The sequence below is a fragment of the Acromyrmex echinatior genome, chromosome 18 (assembly GCF_024713525.1).
Source record: "Acromyrmex echinatior isolate Ae372 chromosome 18, ASM2471352v2, whole genome shotgun sequence".
Classification (NCBI taxonomy): Eukaryota; Metazoa; Arthropoda; class Insecta; order Hymenoptera; family Formicidae; genus Acromyrmex; species Acromyrmex echinatior.
This window is the reverse complement of record NC_141869.1, coordinates 7,030,881-7,049,380: the sequence shown is the minus strand read 5'-3', so window position 1 is coordinate 7,049,380 and position 18,500 is coordinate 7,030,881. Positions and strand designations below refer to the sequence as shown.

The 18,500-nt window shown below is 33.1% G+C and overlaps 1 protein-coding gene across 2 annotated transcripts in view; it reads left to right on the top strand.

The window, feature by feature from the left end:
- The first annotated feature begins 594 nt into the window (after nt 1-594).
- Nucleotides 595-18,500, top strand: part of LOC105144780 (uncharacterized) — a 29,680-nt gene continuing 11,774 nt past the window's right edge. Inside the window, exons 1-5 of one of the 2 annotated variants that reach the window (XM_087415497.1) lie at nt 595-887; nt 4,900-5,011; nt 12,034-12,195; nt 14,739-15,120; nt 17,159-17,587. In XM_087415497.1, the coding sequence (XP_087271623.1) occupies nt 4,940-5,011; nt 12,034-12,195; nt 14,739-15,120; nt 17,159-17,587 (1,045 nt within the window). In that variant the 5' untranslated portion in view covers nt 595-887; nt 4,900-4,939. Of the gene's footprint in view, nt 888-2,915; nt 3,154-4,899; nt 5,012-12,033; nt 12,196-14,738; nt 15,121-17,158; nt 17,588-18,500 lie in introns of those variants that run through there. The other variant, XM_011053929.2, reaches the window with a different exon arrangement.

Genomic DNA, 18,500 nt, shown 5'->3' with positions numbered 1-18,500 from the left:
CTATATAAAGTGTCTGTTTCTTTCGTTCTCTTTAAAAATATTTTCATAAGTTTCCATTTAGACATATGATAATTAAAACTTACTTACAAAAAATTTTAAAACCGCTAGCAATAAATTTAGTGATATACTGTTACATTTACTGTGATACATTTACTGTTAAAAATTGACTGTCAGAAATTTCACGAATATAATCCAGAACTTACTTACAAAAAATTCCAAAACCACTGATAAACTGTTCAGTGACATTTACTGTTACCTTGCGGCAAGGCATAAAATTATCTTCGCCTATTGTGACTTGACGACACGTCATTCGCGGTCTGGTGATCAAAATTTAAAATCCCGCGCAAATTCATTGGACCAAATTTATGCTGCATGAATGGCGGGCAATACGATATTTAAATCTCTCTGTCGTGTATATTGTCTTTTTCTTAGTTCGTCGTGTACTATTGTCCGATCATCGGCATACGCTCGCTTTTCATTGGTCATCTTTTGTTAATAGAGCTCGATCCTAAAAACGATCGGCAAAAATAGCATAAGCGCTCCTCACTAGCCCGATACCTCGTTTCCACATGAAGCCGCAGTGCTGTCTCCAGATCATTTTAGTACGGCCAGGTACAATGAACGACAATAATTCGGAAGTGACCACCGTTCGCGCGAATTACGGGCGTTATACTTGTATGTGCGAGTTATATTTCCACGACGCAATCGCCCGTAGCGGTAGATCAAGCGTGATCTGGGGCATCGTCTCGACGTTAATAGGCGAATCATCAATCGCACGGACGTCCCAGTCGAGCAACGTTATGTAAATGCTTGTCACCCGACATTTCTGGTTAACGATGACACTGATGGCTACTACCGGCATTTAGCCAGAAAATTGATAATTCTGGGTAAGCCCAATTTTGGGATTGGCGTACATTGGGAAATGGTTCTACTAATTGTTTAGTATAAAGCATCAACAGTTTTTTCAAAAAAATGATGGTTTTGAAAAAAAAAACCTGAACTAGCGAAAGCATGACAAGTTTTCGTTTCATTTCATTTTTGCTTTTAATGTAATACACCATACACCTTTCAGTGTAGATAAAATAAAATTGATAAAGATATCACAAGGCACACCTAGTTTGTATGGTCAAAAAGTTTGTATGGTTTTCACAGTGAAACAATAAAAGCATTAGTCTCCCTGACTAATACCTTTAAATCGATTTGCTCAGCTGTTGCACTTGATCAAGTGTGATAACGTCGCTGGCGTGCAATCATGATTCAGGAGAAAAATTACAATACTTGGGTTTATTATGTGTTTAAAACAAGTTACGTTTCTCATAGACAAGTTTCCGTTTAACGTCAAAAGTTCTTATAACAGTCTTAATTAACCTGCAATCTTGAAAAAATTGCAAAGTGAAAACGAATATGAGGGAGGAGGAGGAGTTATAAGGAGGTTATAGGTGTTATATTTTTAATTATAGTAGGTTTTACATTGAGAGAAATGTTTTGTATATGTGACCTACAAATATTTTCTTACTTTTTAATTAAAAAATTTTGTTCTAATCAAAATTTTTGATTCTCCAATATACCATTATTCTAATCAAATTTTAATTAAAACAAGAAATTTTTCAATTAAAATTTTAAAAAGTTATTGCAAGTCACATATAAAAAAAAATAAATGGTTATTTATACCAAACGTTTTTCTCAGCAAATTGATCTTGAATCATCAGACGGAGCCGCGAGCACGTGCACCTATTGCAATGTGGCGACCGCGTGCTGCGACGTAAATATAGAATGAAAAAGAAGAAAATAACTGAAGAGATTAATTCTGTCTCGCCATGTACAATTTCGGATCTGAAGCCATAATTTCTGCAGCAGAACAAACAGTTTTGAAATTTCTAAAAATTTAGCTCGATACAGATTTAAAATAATTTTGTTGGACCAATCGAAATAATTATATCCTAGCAAATAAGCTAATGATATTTGATGTTATTTTGATGTCAGAACGATGTGATTAATGTGATTTAATTGTCATTATATTATAGGTCGTTTTGATATCAAATGACGTTAAATACGTCATTTTGATGTCAAAATGATGACAAATAAAGTTAGCCTGTTTGTTGGGATAGGACGCTCAAATTGGTTATTATGATTATTAAAGCTTTTTACAGGATTATCATTGTGCTCGAATATTATTCTACATAATTATTTAATTTGATAGTCCAAGAAAATTATTTTCAGATTTCTAATTATAAATTCTTAAATTTCTTTAGCAAAATCTTTTTGTTGCTATCGATTTCTCGCCGACGTATCGTATTACTAGAAATTGGCTTAACAGAAACAGAATTCTGTGATTATATAATAATTAAACAAGTCAAAATGCAGGAATATTTAAAGAAAACGTTAGAAAAGCAAAAAATAAAATTTCCGTCCATTAAAGAAAGAGAAATAAATTTCTGTGACGTCATGGGGTAGATATAATCGCGATTTCAGATTTCGAATTTGATATACAAAAATAATCCTCCAGCTCTTATTCGTGGAAAAAAAACGCATATTGACGGGAAATTTATTTTTTCCGTGGAGCTAAAATTAAGTTCGCCAAGATTACATCGATCTAAATTCGTTGTTAGAACAGCTTCTTTGTTTTCCTGCCAAATGAAATGTTGCCCGTTTTAATCAATCACGAATCCGCGCGCGCGTCTCAATATGTGTATACAGATTAGGTATACGCGAACATCGCCATAAATCGCGATGTAATTAAAATTCCGCCGCGAGGTTTTGCATGTATCTGGGAATGCGACGCGCGCCTCCTCAAATTCGCGCGGATGCACATTCTAATTTTCCATCAGCGCGGCATCGTAACACCTGGCTAAAATTCGCGCCTGCGTGATAACAGAGGCCTCCAGCTAGCCCTCGTGAGACTTTCGACGCGAGGGTGCAATTTAAACTTTGGCCCAGTAGCCAATCAACCCCTTGACGAGCGAACGATTCGGGGAAGTCGGCCGGTGGTGGAAACTATAGGCTCGATTCGCGCGCGTTTCGATATCGTTCAGCGCAAATGTGGTACGATTCGTGCCGCAAAGTTCGTCGCCGTCGTCTTGTTTCCGAAGAGTGCCCCCGCGAGGATCGCGTTTCGATCGTAATTCAAGAATAGAAGACACCGGTTGCGCAAAGGTAACAGATTTAGGCTATGCCGTACATCTGTTCACCCCGACGATCTCGATTGCTGCCACGACGTTGCAAAAATAGAGTACCTTGTTTATTCTCAGGAGATCCGAGTTTCCGCACCGGAGATCAATGCATTTTAAATATATATCACTTTTTATTTGATTTTTTAACACTTAATGTATTTGTAAATGATAAAACAGTTTTGCATAATAAAGTTTCCGTTATTACATGTGATAAGAACTCGAGATAACGTTTTATAACTTTGCACACGGAGTAGTCGCGTGAAGAATACGAGACTGACTCGCATCTAAGGCGCCTAATTACGTGATACGGATTTAGAACACTCATGGCGTAGTACACTCTTGTGTATACAGCTTGAGTGTAGATACTCGAAATCACGTTTCAGACCATGACCCAGAGGCGCAAACCACGAGATTAGTCCGAGTCGAAAGGTCATGTTAAATTTTCTCACGGTAGAGTTCGCTTTGAGTTTCGGTTGCAATTACAATATCTACACATCAACGAGTGTGAATAATATTTAAGTTCAAGCCTGTAAGCGTAAAAAAGTCATTTTCAATTATACTTTAATTATTTCAGCGAGTTTTTTCTGTCTTATTGCAAGGAATAAAAAATATTTTGTATCAACAAAATGTATAATCTTTTCTTTTTCTCTTTCGTCTTTTCTTTTAAATATATATATATATATATTCTGCTGCATATGAAGCTGATAAAATTTTAAATCAATTAATCATTTAATTGATAAATTTAGAATTGATTAACTTAGAATTTCTATAATTGAAATAGAGTCAAATAGTCGATAAAATAGAAAAAATATAGTAATACTTTCCTATAATTGATATTGTTTTTGTATTTAGATTGTAAACATTAATTTTTTAAAATATTATATCAGAAATTGTATCAAATTGTCACTGTCTTTTTTTAAATGTATATAATACCAGATTACCAATATAGTTACAAAACATACCAAATTTGATACAATTGTATCAAATATGGTAATACTAGACTATTATGCATTTATACGTCATAACAAATTTTTTGTTTCATAAACTATAATAAATAATAAATATTATAATATTAATATATTAGTTAATCATATTAATATATGATTAACTTTCGATTATAGCAACAGGTCATTTGGAAGCGAAAATTTTTGGCAAATTTTTGTACAATATATGCGATTTATATTATGAGGTTCTAAATTTTACGTAAAAGAATTTTGCATCTTCTTTTATCAATCGCCGTAAGTTAGAAATTCACTTGCACTTTTCACAAACAAAATGTTTTAGAATTTACCTTAATAATACAATGTACAATATTGTTATTATTAAAATTAAATATGAGCTCAATTTTAACTCAATATATCCCCAATGTTTAACTAATATATTGCCAATAAATTGTTACTTATAATCACCATATTAATATTAATTAATCGTATACTGCCATCCAATATATATCTTATTATACAATTAGATATATATACGATTAAATACATTTACATTAATTTGACACAAAACAACGCAATACAATTTGATTAAAGATATTTACTCAATTATATATTAAAGATATTGATTATGTGTCGTTACATATATATATATTATACATTTAAAGTAGATTATCTGAAACAGAAAAATATTTTTGAAAATTATTTCTGTAATAAAGCTCTAGAAAGCTTTGTAATGAAGTATAAATAACTGTTAAATTAGACGGAATGAAAAATTCAACTGATTTCAGTGTTCCGGAAGAGCAAATTACAACGTGAGCGATCACGGTCATGGTCTTGAGCGGAACGCTCACGGATTCCAGCTTCTTGGCTATCACACCGTCTACGATCAGATTTAAACCGGTTAGTAATATGCATGTCTTTTCCGTGAAACACACACATGTATTTATTAGTATTAAAATCGTGACGAATCGCGGAACTGGCTTCCCGAGATTACGATCGCATCTTGAAAATGTCAACGACACGACCATGCACGTGACTCTGAAATGAATGTCACTATTATTTCAGTATGATAACATCGCATGAGACTTATTAACATTTATTAGTAACCTCGATGAATAGGCACGTGCGGAATCTTAATATGTCATATCGCGTTTTAGAAAATTATACTTTCTTTCATGCTCGCTACGGTGTTGTGTGTGTGTGTGTGTGTGTGTGTGTGTGTGTGTGTCGGAATTTGCTCGTCAAAATCTGAATTTAATTAATATTAGCTGCATTTTTAAGCACGAAACTTACTTAAATAATATTTAAAATCACTTCTCCTTATTTTTTTTATATTTTTTTCATTATAAGATGTGTGATAACCAAAAACAATGTATAAATAATAAATTAAGAGACATAATAGATAAATTTTTGTTCTGTTTCGCATTGTAATGATAATTTTATTCCAATAAAATAATAATATTACCTAGAGAAATAGTGGTGTAATTTATGTTCTTAATATAAAAAGAATTAATTTTAAACTCTTTCTAATGTAATTACAATAGTAAAATTAAAATACTACAAATAATAAATGTCACGTTTTATATATACAGGCAAACGACATGATTAAATTTACATTAAATTATAAAAGTACTTTTTTCACAACATAGAGAGATCTTCCCGTGTTCTCGTTCTGTTGAATGTCACAAGAATTACGAGTGCAACGTACTAATTCATCTAGTACTTAACAAATTATTTTTTTTTATTACCCCTGAGACAGATAGTTCGCGGAAATCGCGTGAGTTTAAAAAGTTTAAAAAAAGAGCGCCTCATTTCTCTGTGTCTCGTTGCTACGGCTTAATGATTTTCACCGAGAAACTTTTTTAAATAATGAAGAAAAAGAGCCCGTGTCTCTGCGCTCGAGTTCGCTCCGAATTCGTCGAGGGTGCCGACCTTGGCACGAAAAGCGTCGCGTCTTTTCGAGACGAGGCGATTAGAAGCTTGCGTGCTTGGTTCTTGTGCACCTCACCCTCCTGACGCTCTTATCGGTGCCCTCGCTCTATCATTTGGCACACGTTCCTCATCCATTTCTCGATCCCCATCAAATACAGTCTTATCTACTCATAAATGTCACTCTTAATCCAAATGACATTTTACACGATGCATTCCGCATAAGTGTTGCTCTATATCTTTCTCCTGAAACATGATTATCTTTTTGATCGTTTTTTTAATGTTAGGTTGGTATCATATCTTTTCTAAAGCTATTAAAACAGTTCAAAATTTCTTTAAAACATCTATAAGCCTCTCTGACGTAACGTCTTTTATATACAATTTTAATCAATTTATTCTAAATTTAATTCTTTATTATTTGCATGATGTATTTAGCCTTTCGCTGTTAATAACAGATTCATTGGTTACAAAGGCGAAAATCCTATTAAGTTAAAAAATAGAAGTCTAGTGAATTGTTAAAAGTGTGGAGTTAAAAATTAAAAGTCAGATGACAATTCATTATTAAAAAAGCGTTAAGAATTTTAAATGTGTCTAGCAGTATTGTTTTTACGATTTCTTGATATTAACGATATTCCAAGAACTGTCTTATTAAATATTATTAATTTTTATTTAATTATAAATAAGAAAAAAGAAGCAATAAAAAAGAAATAATAAAAATTGAAATATAATGTTGGGATGTGAGAAAACACATCACGTAATTATGTTAAAACACACACATAATTATGTTAAAAAATCCTACGCAAATAATATAAGATTAAATATCTTATTTAAATTTTATTTATTTAAACAGATTTCCTCTCTTAATAAAGTTCTGGGAAATTCTACATATGTACCAAATGAACATAACAACGTCGTGTTAAAAATGAAATGGTTTAACTATTTCGCGTCTTTCACGAGACGCCAACGGGAACGGTTAATGATAGATAAGACTTGAACGGTTTTCGAGTAGACGTTACGTATGCCATAACGTAGTGGCTGCCAGAACGACGGGTTCTCATGCAATACAGTCAATCAATGTCAGAAAGCACGCACAACTAAAAGTCAATCTAACAGAGCTTCCGCTTGGCGCTGATCACTGACGTTCCTCTCGATCGAGTTACGGCATCCTAAACGACGCGCTTAGCGTTTATAAATCAACGCGTTACACGCATCGAGCAAGATATCGATCTCGATATCGAATCTGAGGTTGAGAGCCGGCCTCTCGTGGAGCATTAAATGGATATTCCTTATGCGAGCCTTGTTAATTCGTAAGTGCACTCATGATGCGTCTGAGAACGCACCCCACTCTCCGTTTCTGGTAATTTGAAATATTCATTTTGCCGGGGAGAGAGAAAGGTTTACATTATTGCTCAAACTTTGCATGTCTTATATACAGAAAAAACGATTTTGTTACAGTATTTAAAATTATTTAGCTAGATCTGAAAATAATTTTATTGGATTATCACAATAATTATATAGGAAGCTGAAGCTGATTACTAGAATGTCAAAACTTTTTGCATTGCTCATCTATACTTGAATTTCCTACATAATCATTTTGATTGTCCAAACAAAATTATTTCTAGAACTGCATCTACTTAAATTTTTAGATATTTCAGCAAAATCGTTCTTCCCGTGTACGTCAGATTTAGTAATCGATGAAAAATGTATAGGTACTAACAAAGCTATTTTAAAAGCTATAATTAGAAAAGGAAAAAAAAAGTTTGCATGATATACGCTGTGTAAAGAATAATTTTTCAAATCTGCGATATTTGTCTTGCAAATGTGGGATTAAATGATACTTTATGCAAACACGAGTTTATTCACTCAAGATGCGTGTTATCACCGATGGAACGTGGTAATTCCGACCTGACGTCATATCATTGAAATTCTAGCCGCAAGCTGGCGAGATGTGACACTTACGACTAATACTCCGTCGCGATAATGTTCTGTCGCTTTGATTAATCAGTCATACTCTTATCATACAACGCGATACGACGCGACGGCGCGATTGCCGAATGTAGGGATCGTCCGCATAAACGAAAAACCTCAGGAAAGTGTCCCACGTAAAATTTGTTATCCGTGACGAGAAGAAAGCTTCTTTTTTTCCTCTCTGGTCTCTGTGACAAACGGCGATCGTTCTTCCGGACATTGATCATCCAGCAGCAGACCGATCATCCCCCGCGTGGGATAAATGCACGAACGCCGTATTTTACAGCATCCGATATAGTTCCATACGGTATGCTCGTGCCGACACCGACGGAAGCTTTTCACAGAGCGACGCAATTGTTTGGATATGAAACAGTCTATTCAGAGGGAAAGAGAGAGAGCAAACACTGCGAAATCGAGCGACGAAAATTCGAAAACTGGGACGATAACTTTGGTACCCATTTATTGTAGTCGGCTCGTGTCAGTTTTGTTTAACTCACATAACGAGGCGAAATCTCGAGGTCTCTTATTTCATTGAACGTATTATTATCATTGCAATTATCATTGCTCTCTCACACGAATTCTGTTCCGATGAGCCACTCGTAATTGTTGCCGGTTATTGAGAACCGTGCTTGACAATTTAGAGTTAAATGATCTTTAGGATAAATATTATTGCGTTATTTGTTCGCAAGCCTTTTATATTTAATTAAAACAAGAGAAAGGATCCTCTAATAATAATAACAATAATAATAATAATAATACTTTTGAAGCTTTCGCGGATATCTTCTTTAAAGATCCAAAGGGTTTGCACATAATATTATAATTTTGGCTTATTTTTCGAACCATTTTCTAATAGTTACCCACCCAGTATATAATATTACAATTTATATTGACATTATAATATTGCAGTAACTACAATTTGCAATGCAATATGATAAAATCACCCCTTAATCTTTTACATTTATATATGTTAATTTCGATTCAACAATTGTATGATATTTTATCTGATATATTGACAATACAGCATATTTATTTAAATGTCTATATATTTATTACTGTTAGCTGTCAATTCTGAATCGAAAGTATGTCCACTGTATTGAATGTCAAGCAGTTTCTATGTACATTTGAAACATCTTTTTTTACAAGAAGTTCTTTTTTTTATAATCGATAGTGAAGCGAGATCTCTTTATGAGAAATCTCTGTAATGGAAGATATCTCGAATCACAATTGTATTAATCCTGTAATATGAATTTTAATATTAATCTTTTTAATTATATTATTATTAATTATTCATTAACTTTTTTTTCTACCGCCTACTTATTTACTTAATGAAAAAAATTTCTCATACTTAAATAAATCCATAAATTACTGAAAATGAGAATAAATTTATTCTCTTTATTTGATCCCTCTACTTCTTCTATCTACAAACCATTAAATTAACTTAGAATACTTATTTTATTCATCTTACTCTATCAATTTTACGGCTGAAGACTTAAGGCTTAAGTAACGGCTTATTGTAGAAAATCTCTAAAAGAAAAAAAATTGAAAAAAAATTCTTTAAAATATTGCTGAAAGAATTTTGAACACAGCTTTCGTTAAAACTTCTCCTTTGTTCACACATCTTTCTCGTTCGAAGTATCTCCGAAAATGTCGAAGGAGATCGATAAACCGGTGTACCTTGGAAAGTTCAAAATATTGGCGAACAGCCAAAAGCTATACGATGACAGGATAATATCGTGCGCTGCTACGGCGCCGGAATAACCGCGTGTTCGAAAGATGAAAGCGTGATTTTATACGGGTACACCGTTGAAGAGTTAGATTTACCGTCGGAATCGCCTCGCTCGCTTTTCGCCTCGGATTTGGAGAGTAATTTCCGCCGACCATGAAGTTAACGACCCGCCAGCGAGTACGAAGGAAAAAAAGAGAGGAGCAATTCAATTCACGAAACGTGCTCTCGTCGGAAGAATTGTAGCATTTGGTTGATTAGAAATCCTAAAAGAGTATGAAAAGAGAAATTCCTTCTTTCGGAAGCTATCTATTCTGGAACAATCTCTCAAAGAGCTCACAAGTATAATTAAATATGATCGTTCTTTTACTTCAAAAGTGATACAAATAAAAACATATGATTTTTGAATTATTATCATGAATAAGATAGATAAACTTTACTCTAATAATCAAACGTGAATTTAACTTTTATAAAAAATCGTCAAAACATTGTAGCTTATAAAAAGAGTAGCTAAAAAAAACTTCAAAATTAACATGTAGTTTTTTTAAGTGAACAAATGTTGAACAAAAATGACAAAAATAATATTTGATTATGTTAAGAATATATTCCTTTTGCCGATATTATTTAATTAATTAATAATTGTCTATTAACTTGAAAAATAGTTTTCCCTCTTTTCTAAGAAACATATTATTTTGAATTGTTCCACTTTTGAAACAAGGGTGCGATATATTTATGTAACTTAAAATATTTATTAGAATTACAATGTATAATAATATAGTTATCAAATAAGATAATAAGACATTTGAAAAATAATGTAACAGAATTATATAAAAATGTATTAGAGGAGAGATAAAATATAATTAAGCTAAAATATCTAACAGTAGACATTAATTCAATCTAGAACAGAACATGTAACAGATTAGGATAATAAAATTTCCCGATCGAGCTTTGTCACGTGTTCCTCATAATTTTCAGTGTATGTATCGATGAATCGTGGAACAATAAAAAGAAATGTAGGTTGAAGAAGCGATTCCAGCGCGCGCTTCAGCGGAAATCACGACGTTCGTTTGACAGGAGAACTGATTCGAGTTCCCGGTGATAAAAGTGTTTCCCAGTGAGTGCGTTTTAATTTATATTACAGCCTCTGCGCCTCTTACTATTTGATTTCTCGGTCAAGCGTAAATTTCGACCGGGAAAAGAATCTCTAAAGAATGGTTTGTCTATTGATCCTTTATTAATAGAACACTCTTCCTTTCTCTAGTTGAATTTCATGATGATATCGTAATCGTGACGAACCTAGAAACGAAAAGAAAGGAAAAGTAAGTAATTTGAAAATAAATTCCTCGTAATTATATCGAAGTTTTTTTCATGGAAAGAACAATTTTGCCTTAAATATTGGGTTGAAACAAAAGTTTATAGCGCTACAAATTTTCCAATTTAAGCGGCTTAAACTTTGTTATAATAAAAATAAATAAAATTTAAATTAAAAAGAATTTAGAGCTTAAATTTTCTGCTTTTAGAAAGTCACTATGTCTTTTGAATTTCAATGAATTTGATATTTTTTGTACATACAAAATTATTGGAGTTGGACAAAACGGGAAAAAATTTTTTTTCTGTTTTTGGATTCATCATATGTTCAAAAAACTTATAAAAAATTTTGACTATCTGAAAGCTTAAAGTTTTTGCTACAAAATTATTTTGTAAAAATGTTCCTAAGATTTTTTATTATTGAGTTATATACGGACTAATTAAAAAGAAGCATTTATTTTGATTTTGATTGTTCATAATTTCGTTAAAAATTGTGTTGTAATAAAAAAAAGCCGATTCTTAAAATTAAAACATTGCTTTATCAAGTAATATAATTGCCAAATTTTTTATAAAAAAAAAAACATGTAGACATAATACAAATGAAATAACAATAAACTTTTGTTTTAACCTAATACCTAAAAATTTAGATAAATATACAGAATACAACAGAAAAATAATTTTGTTAGACTATCAAAATAACTATGTAGGACAAGTTAATTGTTAGAATTTCAAAACTTGGATTTAAAATTATCTTCTTTAACGTTTTTGTCAAAATGATCGTAAATAACATCAACTTATTTGCTAGGACATAATTATTTTGATGGGTCAGCAAAATTATCCTTAAATCACTATCAACCTAAATCTTTAAATACCTTGGCAAAAATTCGTTCTTATATTCCTCTTCCATTTTACATTGACTTCGATTCTCGCTGCGTCGAGATCGAATTACTATTCAGAACCATAAAGCGGAATTGCGAAAAGTAGCTTCTTCCAGCCTATCACGGAGTCTCGACCTTCGACGATGGTAGGTGGTCATAGGGTGAAGCATACGACGAGCAATGAAACTACCACCACGTCCATGGTCACCGACGGCGTTACCAATAGGAGCGACAACAATGTCGTTGTCTCCACTGTACAACCGACCACCACTCAGCAAGTAAGCTTCTCTCTCTCTCTTTCATTCGTTGTGCATCTTCGTTTTCATTACGTCGACGCGTATCACGTCGACGGGTCGGTCGCGCGACGTCTCGCGGCCTCGGGAGAGCGAAGAGCGGTAGTCTATCTCGCGGGACGCGCGACTCCTCCGCAAAGTGTCGCGTCGTCGCGTGATATCGGACTCTCGCGCATTCAACGTTCTCGAAGTTAGACGCAACATTGTGATTATTCAGCGAAAAAAAAAAAACGAAGTTGCCGCGCACGGTTGACAGGAGTTTGTATGGTATACACGCGACGCGTACAATAAGATAGACTTCGCTACGGCGTCTTCAAGTGAAGCGATCTAGATCTCGCTTCCGAAGTAAGTTACTCCAGTTTTGGTGAGCTTTCGGTGCTTAAATACATATATCTAACGTGCAACGATGTAAAGAGCGACAATACTATTATGACATTGTCAAGAAGAAAATTTCTTTTTCTCACTATTCTGTTTTATTAGCAAATAAATATAACTAGCATTATTTAACCTCTTCTAAAGCTAACGGTGTGTCTATTAATCTCACTTAATTATAAATGTCTTTATAAAAAATATCAAATCAATTTTCTTTATATCAGCAAATTTAATTTAATTTGATTAAAATACTTAATATTTATTGTTTTTATATTAGTTCGAGTTCCCTGAAATTAATAAGTGTCTTTTAATTAACATAGATTAAATAGATCTTATGAATTCAGTATTAGTAACTGTTGTAGGTTTGGCGTCAGCTCTGAAGGGTTAATAATAAATTTAAATGATTTATATAAAAATTCACACAATTATCAGCTATTAAAGATAGACAGTTACTAAAGATAGATCAAAGACTTCATTTAGTTTAGTGTTTATTTTGGACATTCATAAAAGTTGTGCGTTTAGTTGGGATTTAATTTTGAAAATATTCTCCATGGTTAAAGAGAATTCCAAAGTTTAACTTTTGTGAGTAGATGGAATGATCAGAACACCCCAGGTATAGTTTTCTTTAAAACCTTGTATAAAAACTGTTCTAGTAAAAGGAAATAAAAAGTATTATCGTAATCGATGTTCAGAAATCTTACAGTTCATCATTTTTATATTCCTTTATCTCATGAAGTTATAATGTAAATTTAATCTTTAAATAGGTAGGCTACAACATTCTACGCATAATTATGTTAAAAACTTTGTTTTAGAAAAAGAAAATAAAAAGAATTGCCCAAGATTTTAAAGTTAATTATTTTTACATGCTTCTATCTCATAAAAATGTAAATAATATAAATTTATAATTCTGTGCATATTATTAAAAAAAAAATAAAATTTGTTTCGGGTGTTCTGAGCACCACTCACCTGCTTAAAAATTAACTATAATATAATATATCAATAAAAAAATATAATAACAAAATTGAAAACCTTTTTGTTTGATGTTCTGAGCACTCCACCTATCAATTTGCGTATATCTTTAAACCGTCTACTAGATCAATCAAAATTGCTCTGCGGTTTATAAATTGAAATTTTTTATTAATTATCTTTCACGAGGTTTCTTGGAAGTGGCGAAAACGTGTAAATGCGTAATGGACACTCTACACGAAGACATTTGTGAACGTATAAGGAAAACGTGAGTGTGGCTCTCGTATTCGTACCTTAATAACTCGTGTGTGTAAGTACACATACGAGGTACCGACCGACGTGAGAGCTTAACTGACGTATAAATAGCGCATTTAAAGAGAGCCGGTTAGAATTTTCCCGCGTGTACGTCTTGCGAGACCGTCAGGAAGGCACGAGTCGCTTTCCGAGGAAGACCGTGCGACTGGAACGGATCCAGCGATTGTATCGACGTGATCGAAAAACGTCAGAGATCTCGCCAGAAGAGAACTCCTTTTCGAAGTGCGTGTAATTCGTTAATCATTTTTTTCGATGTCGGTAACGGTATTCGGACTCGTGATGTGAATGAATAAATTGATGTTGTGAATTTGGAGTCTCCATTGCTCATGTCTCCGTCGCTCGTGACACTCGTGATTCATAAATATAGCATTCATCATTATAGTGCGAGGAGATTCTGAGCGCGTTCGACCGAGAGATGATTCTTTATTGATAATTTGGAGAAGATATAAATTAGATATACGAACATATATGTATTTTCCTGGATGTAATTCTTTAATATATATGCAATAAATTAAATTAAATAAAAAATATATATATATATTTAATAATAGATTTTTTAAAATTGTGCGTCACTAGTTTTCAATTAAAATAACATTTTTTACTCGAAATTTACTATTACAAAAGTTAAAATTCTATAAAACTAGAGAGATATATTTTTAGATATATTTTTTAAAAACTTAAACTTAAAAACTCAGAAATATAATTTTATTCTTAAATAAAGCTTTAGAATCTCAGGCGATGATAAATAAAAATAAAAATGATTGGACAAATTATTGAATTTACGGATAATCGACGACAGAGTACGATTTGAACTAGACATCGATCGATATGTGAATTTTGGTTTTCCCTCGAGACTAATTTCGTACGTTCGGCAGAAAGTCCGACGGATCTTCGAGGAGCAGGCCAGGTGGCAAGAAAGCGACCCACGCAGACGCGCGAAATGTACATCATCGAGTACTGCCTACTGCGTGGTTAACAACTACAGCATCGTCGCCTCTAGGGGCGAACTTGCTCGAAATAACCGTGCCACGAGTGAAACGACGACGACCAGCGTCACCACCAAGAGACGAACGTCGTCAATCGTAAACGGAAGACTCCACTCCAAGGAAGAGTCCGCTCGGAGTGGCATCCTCGTCACAGAAGAGGAGTCGAGGAAGCCGAAAGACGTGTCCAAAAATTCGACGAGATCAGGCGTCTCAAGGAGCATCCAGCGAGGTATAATCAAGTCTACTTCAGTGCCTAAGGATTTGAAGGAAGGTATGTTGCATAATTTCTAAACTTATCAATGAAATTTACACATCGTTTATTATTTAGTAATCTATTTTATATTTTTATCGAAATGTAATTGCTAATTTTTTTTAGAAGAAAAATTCAAGTTATTTAACAAATACTGATACACTTGCAACGAAAATTATCGTCGCTTATTATTATTTATTAATCTGTTTTATATTCATTTTTTTAATCGAAATATAACTACTATTTTGTTTACAAGAGAAACTCCAATTAATGAGTGTCGATACTTGTTCAAGACTTTTAACAAATACTAATTGTTGCGCGATTTTTTTTTATGACTTTGACAGTATTAAGCTTAGAACTGATTATAGGTATGAATACATCGACTAAGAAAAGCGCCGATTATGTACGGTTAAAGTTAGACGTTGGAATAATACATCTATATACAGTGAGTGCAAAAAGTATTTGTACAGAGAAATATTTTTTACAAAAGCTTTATTTAAAAAAAAAAACATTATCTAGCAAGAAATGATTTATCAAATTGATGTTTAATAGATATCGAAGATTTCGACACCAATTCAATTCGACGCCTAATGATGGTTATTTCTTATTGTCCTTATTGGATAATTAGCAATTTATTCATATAAAGAATAAAATAGACTGTATATTTTTCAAAATTATTGTGCCAAAGAGATGTGTAATGACTAAATGAAATATATTATCTTAAAAATAAGAGAAAAATTAAAAATGATATTATTTGGATGCACAAAAAGTAGCTGCAGTCGAGAATTTTAGCTCCTAAAATCAGAACACATGCGAAGCTCATCATTTGTTTAGTAGAACAGAACATATTCACTGTGTAAAATTGCTAATTAATGTTTACTTTTTACAAATAAGACTTTTTTATAAAAAATTTCTCTGTACAAACACTTTTGGCATTCACTGTATTTTAAACAAACTTATCTCATATATATGAATACGCGTCGATTACTTGCAATACAATCAAACTAAAATAATAATAATTTCATCCCAAATTAAATTAGATTGTTGATTGGATGCTACTAGCATCTTAATTTATTCGATATTTGGCAAATTTGTGCTCAGTTCATTTACATTTTTCTGGATACCTGAAGCGTAGTTAACATTCCTTTTATTCGATTTGGAAGGAGAGATTATCGTCATCAGCTATTCTAAGTATACGCCAAAAGCCAGGAAACGAAATTATTTTCGACAGAAAAGTTAATTTCCTTACTATCTGTATCCCTCTAATGACTACTTGGCCATTGAAATGACGATGCTGACGTGCATCCCGTGATAATTTATATTTTCACCTCTTTCGCCCCACGGGCTACCACTGACGAAACAACAATATCTAACGAAAATCATATCTCGTAGTTTCTGATTAGAATTGCAAATTAAACTACGAGTTACACAGAACCTTTTCATAACAGTCTCAACACGGTCAACTCGTTTTCGAGCACGAGACTAAACGGAAACAAACTGATTAAAAATTAATGAAAACATTCTATTCGATAAAAGACAAATCAAATTAATTATACTCTAGCAACAACAAGTCATTATGATAGCAAAATGATGTCAAAATGACTCCAAAATAATTAAAAGTCATTTTTCAATCATTTCCAATTTATTTTAACGTCACTTTGACGTTAACATGACTTGTTCTGGTTGGCTAATCTCTTACCGAAATCCAATAATTGTTTCAAAGTAAAAGGGGACATTTTTCTATTTATACAATTTAATTTTCTAAAACTCGTTCGTTATGCACGCGTTGCGACTTGTCGGCTCAGGCTAGAAACGAAACGAAATAAATATTCACTTTCGGTTCACATCGATCTTAATAACGCCGCGCAAAGTTCTATGTGCTCACGCGATCTGTTCCACGATATGTTTACTTGCGCGAAATATTTTATGGCAATCTACGAGCGTCCGCGCGCCGCTAAATACATCTATTTAAGCCTGCAACTGCAGACTGCTGAGGACGCCGCGGCGCGAAACGTCTTAGGAAGTAACACCGGCCAAATATAGAGCCGTGACTCCGCAGGTCTTCCAGTAAGAGAAAGAACGTTGCAACGAGTACCGGAGGAGGGAATTCTGAAGAGGTCTTCCGCCTTCCTGGCGAGTCTATCGCATCATCATCCCTCCAGCAAACTCGCCGAGAGGAATTCGCCGGACGACGAGTTGACCAAGTTCCTCAGAACTTCGTCGGATGGCTACGAGCTTCGCGGCTCCTCGAGATATACCGATCTGAAGGGATACTTCTCGGTTCTGACTAACGACGACGACGCAGAACTGTGTGCTCTGCGGCCGTCACCTAGTGTCCAGACGTTATCTACGAGCTTCAAGAAGAAGGGTGTCGGAGTAAAGAAATCGGTTTCCTTCAGCTCCGACACCAGCTTCGAGGAGAAACGCGCGCCGTACCGGAAGTCTGCCGTTCACGAAGCCAAAGTATATCGCAAAGGTGTACTTCAAGGTGAGTTCTGCGCGTCTTGTGACATTTGCTCTATGGCAATTTCGCAAATTTTAGTACAATATTATATTACTTAGTTTTTACTAATTGTAATTAAAATATCTGTTTTAATAAATATAGCTAATCTTTTATCAGCAATGTGGAAGTTTCATTCTTTGTTTATAACCGAGTCTTTGAACTTCGTAATGCAATTTTTTATACTTTATTCGAATTAAAAATCTGAAAAATTTCTTACATACTTGTGAAAACTTTAACATTGAAGTTTTATTATTATAGAAGTTGGATTGCATTTTATTTATATTTACAGATTTTTTGTTCATCAGAATTTACGATAAAAAATCGACTGTGTTGACTTTAAAATCCAATGTCGAAGGAAAGTTAAATAAAAATTTATAGCCTTTTGCTATTTTTGAAATAAAAGAAAAATTACAAGCTATCTAAAATCCAATAATACTTTATGTACCAAATGTGATACGAAATATTTGAATTGTTGCTTTTACGCAAGAGATTGTTTGCTAATGATTTGTTATGTGCATAAACTTTTCGCGTTGACATGTACGTCATTTAGATATTAACACCGATAAATTGATTCCAACGTGTGACATTACTGATAAAATGTTTTAACTGATAAGAAGAACGTTTACATCTCGATAACCGCTTATTTCATATTGAAATCTGAAGATACATTTCGGATCAATATAAAATTTTCAACAAATATTGATATTTAACAAATTGTGGACACAAATTTATCAAAAAGCATATTATTTTTTATTTCATGAAGTTGATGTTTGAGTAATTTAACTCTTAGTACGCACAATGATTTTCTAGTCCTTTATTACACATGATTGTTCCGTTAATTGTTAATTTTCAATTGTCATTACTTTTATAAGTGTATAAAAATTATTAGATAATTCTT